The sequence below is a fragment of the Corythoichthys intestinalis genome, chromosome 7 (genome assembly GCF_030265065.1).
Source record: "Corythoichthys intestinalis isolate RoL2023-P3 chromosome 7, ASM3026506v1, whole genome shotgun sequence".
Classification (NCBI taxonomy): domain Eukaryota; kingdom Metazoa; phylum Chordata; class Actinopteri; order Syngnathiformes; family Syngnathidae; genus Corythoichthys; species Corythoichthys intestinalis.
The window spans coordinates 32,002,693-32,016,003 of NC_080401.1; the positions used below are offsets into that span (position 1 = coordinate 32,002,693).

The 13,311-nt window shown below is 44.7% G+C and overlaps 1 protein-coding gene across 6 annotated transcripts in view; it reads right to left on the reverse strand.

Annotated features, from left to right (window-relative positions):
- LOC130918706 (capping protein, Arp2/3 and myosin-I linker protein 3-like) overlaps window positions 1–10,667 on the reverse strand; it is a 109,092-nt gene extending 98,425 nt beyond the window's left edge. For 4 of the 6 annotated variants that reach the window (XR_009063814.1, XR_009063816.1, XR_009063815.1 and 1 more), the window contains exons 1-2: window positions 10,442–10,665; window positions 4,770–4,864 (exon numbers count right to left, since the gene is read on the reverse strand). Coding sequence is in view for 3 of the 6 variants with exons in the window: in XM_057840648.1 (XP_057696631.1) it covers window positions 4,770–4,864; window positions 10,442–10,499 (153 nt within the window). In the remaining 3 variants the exon portion in view is untranslated. Of the gene's footprint in view, window positions 1–4,769; window positions 4,865–10,441 lie in introns of all 6 variants that reach the window. The other 2 variants (XM_057840650.1, XM_057840649.1) reach the window with 2 other exon arrangements.
- Between the last annotated feature and the right edge of the window lie 2,644 nt (window positions 10,668–13,311).

Sequence of the window (13,311 nt, forward strand, 5' to 3'; positions counted from 1 at the left end):
TGCACCACACACCAAGGTTGTGGGATGGTTGGGACCTGTTGGGGGGGGGGGGGGAGCCTCACGGCTGCCTCCTCACCACAGGCCCCGCCATCCCTGCACCTTTTTTAAATGCACCACACACATCATACTCCACAGGAGAGCTCCGGCAAAGGGCGGTGGGATGGGCGGCTGGGCAGAAACTCCATGCTGCGGTCCCACTGCCCCAAGCCAAGCTCTCCTATTTTAATGCATACATTGAACTACCCTCCCCTCACACCCCCATCACGGTGCTGGGTGATGGCTGCCAGTCGGGAACCTGGCAGCCACAGTAATAGGGTGGTAGGTGGGTCCCACACTTTTTCTATATGGCGTGGCTCCCGGGGTGTGGCCTCCCCTCTGCCTCGGCTGCCGGCCGCGGGAGTGGGTTGGGGGGTCGGGTCTCCAATCTTGCATCGCCCCGTGGCAGTTCCTGGGCGTTCTCCTGCCTCCGCCTTCCCCTCTCTTCTCTGGCTGGGCATCCACCCTGCGCTCCGTCGCGGGTCGCTGGCTGGGCGCCGGTGTATCAGCGGGGTGTCGCCTGCACCGGCGGGGGACCCTGCCTTGCCTGGGGCTTGGTGGGCCGCTGGGGGTCCCGTGGCGTGCCGTGCCGGTTGGGGGGCTGTGGCTGTGGCTCGTGGCCCGGGTGGGCAGGCGGGGGTGGGTGTAGGCGTGGGGTTGGTGATGCGTCCCCTCCTGCCATCCCTGAAGGCCGGTTGATGGGCACGCGGGTGGCCCGGGGGACCACCCTGGGTCCCGGGGGGGGGGGGGGGGGCGGTGGCTCCTTTGCTGGGCGGCGGGAGGAGGGATGGGCTGCGCATGGCCCATGGGCTGGCTGGCTGGGTGGGGGCCGTGGCCCTGGGTTGGCGCCCGCGCGGTTTCTCCGCCCGTCTGCGTGGCTGTTGCGCGCCCGGTGGGGCTTGCGTGCTGCTGGATGTGGTAGGGCATGCTCGGGTTGGGGGTTCCGGTGCCGGGATTGGTGATGCGGCGGCGTAGGGTTGGTCGCCAACGGGCTTACACTCATAAGAGATTCACACGATTACTGGGTTCTAGATCACAGAACTGATTTGTGTACACTCTACCCCTTTCAATCACTTAGCTTATAGTCTTATAGATCCCCCACCCCCATTCTCCTCTTTCACTGGCCAATAGGCCCCCACATGGTGTAAACCGGAAATACATCTCGCTGACGATAGCACCAGCATATTAGTAACTAGTTTAGATGTTCAATGTATTTCTTGTTGTTGTTTGTGTATGTGTTTCTTTTCTTTCTTCTCTTGTATTTCTTTTCTTCTGTCCCCCCATAATCTCTTCCTGTTCGCTGCTTTGTCATAATAAAAAGGTATTTTGATTGATCACAATGGGAGTATGTCAGACTCTCAATGTGAAACATTAAAACTGTTCAGAATCCGGGCACTTAGACTTCCATTCTCTGTGTCAAACAGCTGAACAGGACAGGTTTAAAAAAAAAAAAAAAAAAAAAAGAGAAGATGAGACGTGGCTGGGTCTTTCAGCATGACAATGATCCCAAACACACAGTCAGGGCAACAAAGGAGTGGCTTCGTAAGAAGAATTTCAAGGTCCCGGAGTGGCATAGCCAGTCTCCAGATCTCAACCCCATAGAAAATCTGTGGAGGGAGTTGAAAGTTCGTGTTGCCCAACGACAGCACCAAAACATCACTGCTCTAGAGGAGATCTGCATGGAGGAATGGGCCAAAATACCAGCAACAGTGTGTGAAAAGCTTGTGAAGAGTTACAGAAAACGTTTGGCCTCTGTTATTGCCAACAAAGGGTATACAACAAACTACTGAGATGAACTTTTGGTATTGACCAAATACTTATTTTCCACCATGATTTGCAAATAAATTCTTTAAAAAAATCAAACAATGCGATTTTCTGGGAGGGGGGGGGTTCTCCACATTCTCTCTCATGGTTTAGGTTTACCCATGTTGACAATTACAGGCCTCTCTAATATTTTCAAGTGGGAGAACTTGCACAATTAGTGGTTGACTAAATACTTATTTGCCCCACTGTACACCTAATCCTTAATCAACACAGGGAGGATGTCTGTCATTTAGATTTTAAGACAGTTTACATTACGATTGCGACCACGTTTAGACCATGTTTAATAAAATGAGCCAACGCTGAGTGGCAAATCATTTTCTCTTTGCCAATAATATTTAGCGTCCAAGCTTTATGACTCTAAATGGTCAACTCTACAAGGTCAGTGCTTCACCTAATGCCTAGTATGTCATGAACGTGATGATTTTAATAAAATATTTTTTCAACCTCTGCAAACTAAAGGCCTCCACCAATCCAACTCCATCAAGAGCATGCTTACCCTTTCTCTGCATTTCAGACAAATTCTCACGCTGCTGTAAGAGTTCGGCATGTGCTCGTGAGAGCCACCACCTGGCGGCCTCTTATGTGACGAGCGAGGAGTCCGAGGAGGAGTGCTTCCAAACATGCACGGAACAAGGACGCTCGATAGCCGGAGTCGATCAAGCTCGATTGTATCACATTACAGTAATGAGTATGAGGCATAGTGAAGAGTAAACGGATGTGAAGCCCGCTGACGCAGCAGGAGGGACATCATTATGACCACAACTCCTACAACAGAACTGAACTCTTCCAAACTCTTCAATCGTCGACAGTCTTTCATGTGTGTGAGCGCAAAGCACAGATCGTAACCTCCGGTGTGCTTTGACTCATCTGACTTCGCACTCCCATCCACCCACCCGATGTTCCTGTGGATTATGTGCATGGCACTACAGTGCATTTAAAAATCCTTAAACCAGCGTGATTTATCAAACTCCGATCGAGCTCTAAAGTCTACAACGCGGGTGCCCAGCAGGGGCGACATAACTCGGGCTTCACCTTCTAAAGGGGAAGCGGTAAATGAGAGGTGCTTTGGAGGGAGATTATTGGAGTGATTTTTTTTTTTTTTTTAGGCATATCAAAGTGTGTAGAAATCAAAGGCTGTACGAGTCCCAAAAAACTCTTTAACTGCCTGCTCTTGCCACACGATGAATCATTAACACATTTACAGAGCAGCAGAAGCTGCCAAAAGCCAAACCCGCTCAGCCAGGGATAAAAGCTCATTGGCCTATCGGGGGTTTGCAAAAACGGCAACTGGGGCTACTGTAGATTTTAAATCATGAAACCAAAACTGACTGAACATTGTATAAATTTTGATCTAAACCCTAAACATAAGGCAAGGCTGCGATGGATGCAAAACCACTGCCTTCATCCTCTCCGTCCAGTCCAAGTTCATATCGGGCAAGCTGATTGCCCCAGATTAAATCGAGATAAACTGGCACTGCTTACTCTGGCAAACAAAAAAGGGATCTTGCATCTCTGCCCCATATTCTGAGATGAAAGTGCCCTGGAATCAAACATCACGGACTGCTCACTGCTCAGCCCCCTTACTGCCTTCACAGTGGCACCAAGAAAACCACCCACCTACTTTACTTTTCCTTTCTGTTTGTTTTAGTGGGTTTAGCAAAATGCCCTTTCACCAAGATGTAGTGTTCGGTACAGTTGGGTATTGCATTAAAAAAAGTTTTAATGCTGTTAAAGCAGTTGAATAGTCTGGTATAATTTTTGGGCAAACTTTCTTTCAGTTGAAGGGGGAAAGGTTGGTCAACAGAGAATGCTCTGTACTTCCAAATGATGCATTGCCCTTGGAAAAGGCAAGTACATTGTATAGCCCCGTTCACACACGCCGAAAAACCGTGAAAATCCCGGGATTTAAACGGGCAGCCCTTGTATGTGAACACAATTTCCTGCGTCGACCGACACGGAAATTACGCGGACATTCCACAGGTCGCATCTTAGTATAATGCCCAGGAAGTCCGGGACGAGGCTTACGTGAAAGCAAGCGTTAAACTGTCGGGTCACAGCACGATGGCTGATAATGTAAACGTCATGGCGGGCCGATCGTCACTTCCTCTTTCTTCGCAGTAAGACGAAAAGCGGTAAACAAACATCACAATTATCAAAATAGCAAGCTGGAAATAGCTAAATTAAACTGAAAACATAATGAAATTAAATTGCTACTGGATCGTAGAGCCGAGGAAGAGAGTCCATCGTCCATCTTTGGAAATGTGCGGTTCATTTTGTTGCCGATGTTAAGGTCCGCAATTGCGGAAACAAGGTTGTACCTCAAAGCAGAAAACAACAGAGGGACGCGTTCAAGGGTTTAATAAATGCAAAAGAAAATACAGTCTTGATAGCTTAAATTGGCTGCAGTTACGACGTCGGGTTCGGCTCTGTAAAAAAACGTGATTTGACCAACATTGTGACAGCTGATGTCGAACAAAAATGATGTGATATCTGGGTTATAAAATTGCGCCAGCTGCCCTTCCCGCACAGAGGGTGCCAGTGGGCAACACAGGACAAGCCTGTGAAAGTGCCCAACCCGCATCATTGCCAGGATATCTCTACATGCGTAAAAGCAATGATTCGAGTAAATCCACGTCACCTTACACGGGAATTTACCGGGATATGTTTGTGAATGGGGGTTATTTCAACTACTAGGGTTTCCAAGCACATTGGGTATTGTCACATTTGGGAATAAACTTCTAAAAATAAACTCACACCCAAATGCTGAGTTTCACCTTTTGCTCTAAAAACTTCAGATACAGTACGCAGCATAGTTAATACCTTGTTGCAGTGGCCCGGTCACCATTAAACAAGCTAACTCGACATCACTATGACTGCTACCAATACTGGAAAAGAAGCCTTTGACTTACCAGGATTCGGTCTTCTGTTTTACCACTCTTGGTGTCGAGCTTAATTCCGCAAATAAATTTGATGGAAGATTTCTCAATGATCTTCCTGATACTTTCTGTGGAAGAAAGAGTCAAGAAAATGTCAATAATTTCATCACTGCCTCCACATGCATCCATGTTTGTGATTATTAGGTGAAACTCAGCTTAATGTAATATGTCATGGAATGAGTTTCTGCTACCATTAAAATTGGCAAAGTGGCCATTGTGTGCTCCACCGGTACCAGTCTGAACATTACGGTATTTGTTTAATTTGTGGACTAGATGCTGCATCTGTGAGAGAAAAACACAATCTGGGCTATTTATTTATTGTAATGCTTATATTTATCAGTGCGTGTGTGTGTGTGCTGCAATTCTTTGTTCTTGAAATATTTTGACAAAAGCACGTCATAGATGCTTAATTTTTGCTGACTTTGGGCCAAGAAAAGCGACATCCTGGACATGTCCTCAGATAATCACAGGGCAAGTAGATGAACAACTATTTCTACTCACATAGACAATTTTTAGTCTTCAGTGAATTTAATGTTCATTATATTTTCCTGGACCCAGCGGTGAAAGTGGGCCGGAACGGTCCAGAACGCCGTTCCGATTAGAGATTTGGGGACGTAACGGGGCGGAACGGTGCTTTGATCCTGAAATATGACGCCAACCGTCAAAACCCCACAGTGTTTCCCACAAATGAACGAGACTGTGGCGGCCCGCCACAGTCTCGTTTGGGCCCGCCACAGTCTCGTTTGCCCCCCCCCCCGCCGAATAAAAACAAGAAGATAATAATCAGATGCGTCAGTCAGCCGATTACACAGCTGTAGCCCACTCCACTCTACTACCCGCGAGAGCGCGCGCGGGTAGTAGAGTAGCATTTTAGAGTAGTATTTTATTTATTTATTTATTTAAGAGACGCAAGGGGAACGAGTAGGAAGAATGGGAGAACGAGCGAGATAGCGAGAGATAGCGGTCGCATGTCTTAGCAGCACGCTGTTATTTTGTTATTGTTTTTCTGTATTATTGTTACCACAATCAAGTGGGTAAGCAAATACAGACTTCTCTCCTTCTTCCCCATATCCGGGGCATTACAATAGTTTGGATCGGACTTTTCGGCGAAAGTGAGCGGTGGACGGCCGTCTTGGACGTAAAGCAAACTTTGATTGAACTTGCGCGGAGAGGCGGGGCCCAAAATAAAGCCTTGCTCTATTTTCAGAGCGTTGGTCACAGTAAAATATTTATTAGTTCAAGCAGAGTAAAATGATACATATTCACGGTACAAGAACGTCGTTTCCGTGTCCATCGATTGGTAAGAAAAGGCTGTTTGTACGAGTGACGCGTGGGCGCTCCCGTCAGGGGGGACATTTCGCGTGGAGTGGCTATTTTTCGGCACAACACCGGCGCGCCAACTTCAGACAAATTACGGCTGATGAAACTTTGATAAATGCGCCCCCCCCCCCCCCCCCCCCCCAATTTTGCGAGCTCTGGGACACTCGAAAAATGACTCTCGTACCTCTCCTTGCTAAGATAATGGTACCTCGATGTGCGTTTGTGTGGAAATTTAGTTCACGAACAACGGGGAAAAAACTATTCACCTTCTCACCGAATCAAGTAAAACTCTTTACACGGCTATTAGAATTCCCCCAGTCCTGTAAATGGGTCAGTTGACAGAAGGACTGTTATTGTTGTGGTAATGTAGTACTTACGAGGGTCAAATAAAAAGGAAAAAGGAGGACTACGACGGCGGTCTGAAACCCGCGGCTCTCGGGCTGCATGTGGCTCTTTAGTGCTGTTTTTTTTTTGTTTTTTGTTTTTAAATGGAAAAAGATGGGGGAGGGAAATATATTTTTTGTTTTAGGAGGACAAACATGACACAAACATTCTTTCAATTCATTAATATTGTAATGAAGTTAAACTTGTGGTGGCATCGTACAACAGAGTAGTCACATGGTGGGCTATAGGATCCACTGCAGGGAAAATAAACATTTAATCATGAAGGCTAATTATGTATTTCTAGCCAACTTAGTCATTTTTATAGTAGGCTAACATAGCTAGTATTGATAATTATAAGGCTTGTACAAGGCTTTGAATTTTTTGCTGCTCCAGACATACTGTATCAGGTTTTTTTTTTTTGGGGGGGGGGGGGGGGGTCAAATATGGCTCTTTCAACAGTTTGGGTTGCCAACCCTGAGTCACTACGAGATGTAAGTCGTACTATTGCTACGAGAAAAAAAGTCGCATTATTACATAGGGTAACGTAGCTGTAATCAGCTACGCATTTTACATACATGTACCGTAGCTGAGAGCTATAACATTAGCCTAGCTAATGAAATATTTCAAATATATCTTTGTTATGGTTCTTCTTGGGGGAAAAAAATAATGAAGAAAAAAAAAAAAAATTCGCCGTGGCACGACATGGTGAGGCTGTCCGACTCCGATGCAGCCCACCACCACAGTTTCAAAAAATTCTATGGGAAACACTGCCCCATGTTTAAAAAAAAAAAAAAACACGCTTTCACACAAGCATCTCCAATAAGAACAATCTACTAACGTCAGATTTACATACACGAGTGTTAGCGACAAGCCTAATAAAGAGCGTAGCGTAATCCATTTACATTGATATTTATCATTCATTTATTTATTCTGCGTAGTTCTTCCCAGCGTCTCTCTGTATCTGAAAGGTCGCGTCACCCTGCACATGCAGGCAGCAAAAAAATAAATAAATAAATAATTGACTTTGCTGGCTGTTCAATTGGCTGACATACTGACATGTGATCAGCATGGATAGTTAGCTCTGATTGGTTCAAATGCACGTTTTTTTGGGGGGGATCAACAAATAGAGGGGAGGGGAAAAGCTTGTTGAATTAAAGGGGCAATGCAATGGAAAATTGATCAGATCTTTAAGAGAAAGAAAAGAGTTGATGAGGTTTATTTTATTTTTGAGGGGGAGGTTCAGAACATCTTTCATGTTAATGAGCAGTTTGGACTTATTTTTGTTCATTTATTTAAGGCTACTTATTTATTTCCTTATAATAAAAAAAAGTCAATGTTTGCTTTATCTTCAAAATATATTCCATTTCACTGTGCATAATCTAAGTCAGTTGTACTTATTGTCAATGTATCTTACTTAAATCTTTATTTTGCTTAAGAAAGGCAATGTTTACGTTATCTTCAATTTCAAAGTACATGCTATGTTCTTGAATAGTTAAAATAGAGGTCTTGCTTTTAGATTTGAGTTTACGATTGAATTTTGTAAATCTGTGAAAAAACAATTTTGAATGGAAATCAGTTTCTCATTTTGTTCCAATGTAATGCAGTAGCCTAATGTATGTGTGAAACCATTCATTCATTCATTCATTTTCTAAGCCGCTTATCCTCACGAGGCTCACTATGGGCAGTATGCAGGTACACCCTAAATTGGTTGCCAGCCAATCTCCGGGCACAAGGAGGTCATCAACCATTCGCACACAGTCATACATAGGGAAAATTTATGTTCGATCAGCCTACCATGCATGTTTTTGGGATGTAGGGAGAAACCGGAATACCCAAAAAAAAAAAACCACGCAGGCACAAGGAGAACATGCAAACTCCACACAGGAAGACAGGAACCCAGGATTGAACACTTGATCTCAGAACTGTGAGGGGATCGTGCTAACCACTGTGAGTGTGAAACCTGTTGTGTTTTATTTTGTCTTATATTTATAACTGTGCCAAAAGCTGTTTTTGCATTTCGGTGGTTTTAGAAGGTTTAAGCCCCCCTCCCAAAAAAGGGCTCCGTGCCGAACTTTAGAACTTTATGTCTGGGACTTCCGTCAACAAATTCTAGCCACTTTCACCCCTGCCTGCACCTCTTAACTGTGAGGCTGCCGTGCCAGTACTGTGCTACCCATTGGTGGTATGAACCAGGGGCGTTACCAGGGGGGGCAGGGGTGGGCAGTGCCCACCCACGGACACGCTCTGCCCACCCAAAGAAAATTGGATGTAGTACTAACAGCAGTCTGGGCACCGCGTATGGTATCCCATTCATATAGTACTGATGTGTTCTAAGTTTTAACCTTTGCATTGTTACCTCCTCTTTCACCTTAATAAAAAAAAAAAGAAAAGAAAAGAAATGTTGGTTTTGTTCCTAGGGGGCGCTACACACATTTATGCATATTTTGATTTTTTTTTTTTTATATTTTATCAAAGTTTTCACCAGTGTTCACCTGGCTGTTGAGTTTGATGAGTTTTAAAGCATTCTGAGGGGGTCAAAGTAGGGCTCAACGCGTCGGCGGGACAAAGAATGACTGATAGGGGGCGCTATATAGCGTATTTGGAATTTGTCTTTACACGGTATCAAAGATTACACCTGTCTTGACCTGCCTGCCGATTTTCGTGCATTTTAAAGCATTCTAAGGGGGTCAAATTGAACTCAAAGGGGCTGCGGAACCAAGAATAACTATAATAATAATAATAAAACCGAGGAACCACAAAAGGTTACCTAAAAAAAACCATTGTCACCTGCATGTCCATACTGTTCAGTTATGGATGTGCTCTAAGTCAAAGTCAAATCAACTTTTATTTGTTTAGACCAAATCACAACAACAGTTATCATAAAACATGTTTTAAGGTGCAGTAGCCCTACGCTGGATTTCGAACTACTTGAGAGCATAGCTTTTATTTTTTAGTTTTTTTAGTTTTTTGCCCCCCCCCCCCCCCCCCCCCCCCCTAGGTAAGACTAATGCCCACCCAAACCTGGCATCCTGGTAACACCACTGATATGAACTCATTGGCTGAAATTGAACGGCGATAGGTATCCAATCGATTTGGACTGGGAGGGGCTAGCACCAATCAGTCACTGCCAGGTGTCCCAGTCCAAATGGATTGGACGTCCATCAGACTCAATGCCACTGAAATGTGATCATCCAAGGACAGCTATACCAGTTAAAATGGATTTGACATCTATCATTGATAATGGCAGTGAATCAGCTAATCGGAAAAATTTAATTGATCTGTTGCCCCATTAGACACAATGTGGTGTTTTGATGACCTTGTGCGGGACTACAGGAGGTCCCGGTTTCCCTTACACTCCGGAGTAGTCCACCCACTTTTGCCAGGAGGGTGATTTGAATGAAGTGATGCTCCATTCAATCATCACAGTGTGACTCTAAGAGCCATTAGGAGTAATTAACACAGCACCAGCACCAGCTAGTAAGTAATAGGCAACAGAAATTGTGAGAACAGCTTTAAAAATATGTGAATAAAAACACGTTGGCCTTGCAACGATTACTGCTGACACGATGCATTGAACATCTGCCTTAGAGCACGCCCTCCCTCCTTTTCACACACTGGAAGGTAGAAAAAACTGAAATGACACACTTAAACGCATGTAATCATGTGGAAATCTAATAAATCGCTTACATAGTATTTTAACACCCCCTTTTCATCCCATGTAGGTTTTCTTACCAATCAATCATCATACATTAATTCATAGGCACTACGTTTTCCCCTCTGCACATGCATGCGAAAAAGATGTCACGCGTAACGAACTGCGTGTGTTCGGAGGAGAAGAGAAGGGGGCGCGGACGATGCCTGGTTCGAGCCCGCAGCGGGGAGGAGGGGGAAGAGAAGAAGGGGAGGGGTGCTTTGGGAAGCAGAACCACAAGAAGACCCACCTGTGATGTCCTTGTTCACACTTGCGAAGCCGAAAACGGTGATCTCCTTCGCGGCCATGGCTGCAGCAGCTGGCCCCCTCCCTGCACCTTCGTTTTCTGCCTCTGACGGCCGCTCTCTTGTTATTCTTCCTCAGTCACGGATAAAAACAATGGTCACTCTTGCAAGCATTCCTGTAGCGCGTCCGAGCTTCCCGGAAGAAAACCTATGGATTACAGGAGGCTGGATTTGAAGGGAGGGAGGAAAGGAGGAGAGAAGGGAGGGGAGGCATGAAAGCAAAAGGGAGGGAGGGGTTACCTGCGGGAGATTATGAGAGTTAAATGGGACTTCATTACTATAAAAAGATTTCAAACCATCAGTTCCCCCCACCCCAAACAAAAATTACATACGATGTATCCCTCAATCAAATTCAATGATAGAGAAAAACACTAAAATTAGTTGTAGATACTGTATTTGTCATGCCCGCGTTTGTAAAACTAATGAGAAATCAGAAAGCATTACTTTCCTAAATGTGAATCTGTAAAAATGTTAATGCTAAAATATTATGTTGTAATCGTTATCTATTTGAAAAAAAAAAAACAAACAAACAAACAAAAAAAAAACAAGTAGGGGTGTAACGGTACACAAAAATCTCGGTTCGGTACGTACCTCGGTTTTGAGGTCACGGTTTGGTTCATTTTCGGTACAGTAAAAAACAAAATGCAAAATATAAATGTGCTAGTTGTTTATTACACACTTTTGTGCTTTCAGCAATAGGAACATTTGCCTATGCAAAGCTAGAATTCTGCTCAAAAAGGAGCGGGTATTTAAAGATAATCCAACAACAATTTGCCTTTCAGACCCCGCGTATTGGTCAGCTTTCTTTCTGAAAGAAATAGGACAAAAGAAGTCCTGTGTTAAAGAGAAAAGTAATCCCAATGACAAAGATTTCAACGTGTATTTTACAAATGAAATGCCTCAATGAAACATTTTTTTTCTTATGAACGGTTTTCAAAAGCTTTATTGGTGGATTTTCTCAAGTTAAAGCCCCACACAGAAACTAATAAATTTAATTGTGTAAGCAGGATGTGTGTATTATTCTTATTATTTAGTTACAGGTGTTTTAGCTCATTTCAATTTATTTTATTTAAATGGGCTGTTATTTATTTTATTATGTGTTTATATTTTACAATGTCACGTCTCGGAAGTCTTGTTAATGTTTTGTGTTGGTTCAAGTAAGATCCTTTTATTTTGGTAGTGGTGTGCCTCCTTGAGCAAACTTTTCTTCCTGCTCTTGCCAATCAGGCTGATCATGTCCACCTGTGACCTTCTGTATATATAGCCTGCAGCTAACCATGCCCAGTGTCGGTTTGTCTTGTATCCTGCCATGTTCTATGTCGCCAACTCATGTAAGCCTTTTCTTGACTAAGAATTATGTTGAGTTCAAATGCCCACTTTTGTTACTTTGTTGACTTTGCTCAGAATTTTGGTATCCAGCAAGTGCTGTGAATTTTTGTTGACTTTGCTCAGAATTTTGGTGTCCAGCAAGCGCTGTGATTTTTCGTTCTCTTTTTGAACTCCTATGAACTGAAAATAAATATTTTTGTTTAAACGGAGCATTCGTGCATTTGGGTCCTTAGTGAATCCTTGTCATACAAATGTGATGTGGTATTCATTTATATTGTATATTTTATGTTGTATAGCTCCATTTCCTATGTGAATATTGGTTCCTACTTGTGTTGTTGTGGTAGGAGGGCTTTGTATTGAACATGGGGCAGTGTTGGTTATTATTATAGCAGCGAAGACAGCCTTAAATCAACAAAGACAAGTCAACTCAAGAGATCTGATGGACTCAAAAAGTAGGTAACGATTGCACATTAGTTTGAAAATCGACCGGATCCACTGTATTATTACACGAGTGACTTCCGGCCCGATCCTAGCTAGTAGTGTTGACGCAGGAGCGCCACGTTTCACGTCAAATAATAAACTCTGCCGTTCTTTTCGCGTGCGTCGCGTTGAGCCGCTTCTGGGACGCATCTAACACGCGGCCGCACTGCGACTGGTGCGCATTGGCTGATAGACTTCAACGCCAGCGTTTCACTGCGTTCTCGCGGTGGCCACGTTGTCGCGCCGTTGACGTTTCTGGACTGTCCTACCGTGTTGGTCCTCATTATAGTAGAGAAGACGGAGTAAATATAATCTTCACAAAGAAACTGTAACCCGATCGACTCACAGCCTCGAAAAGTAAGGGTTATATTACGTCAGAAACTCGTTCGGTACGCGCCCGTTCCGAACCGACTATCACGTACCGAAACGGTTCAATACTATTACATGTGCCGTTACACCCTTAAAAACTGGTGCGTATACCAATAAGCCATTGTCACGTCGTTAAATTATGTTTAATTAAATGTGGAAAACTAATTTGTATCTAGAGCTGTCAACAGACTTGCAGGGGCCTGGGACAAGAGACCATTATAGGCCATTTAGAGGACTGGTACCAAAGCCCAAGCCATGTGTGGAGGTGAGCCCGACTACATCGAGTCGGAATTTCTCAACCTCACGCACAAGCTCGGGCTCCTTCCCAACCAGAGAGGTGACATTCCACGTCCCAAAAGCGAGCTTCTGAAGTCGGGGATGGGATCGCCAAGGACCTCTCCTTTGGCTGCCACCCAACATTCTACGCACCAAACCTCCTTGGCCCCTCCCACAAGTAGTGAGCCCATGGGAAGGAGAACCCACATTACCTCCTCAGGCTGTGCCCCACTGGACCCAATGGGTGCAGGCCCGGCCACCAGGCGCTCGCCATCATGCACCACCTCCAGACCTGCTCCGGAGAGGTGCCCAGGTGACCTGCGTTGGGGCGAGGGAAATCGTAGTTCAATGTATGTGCTCA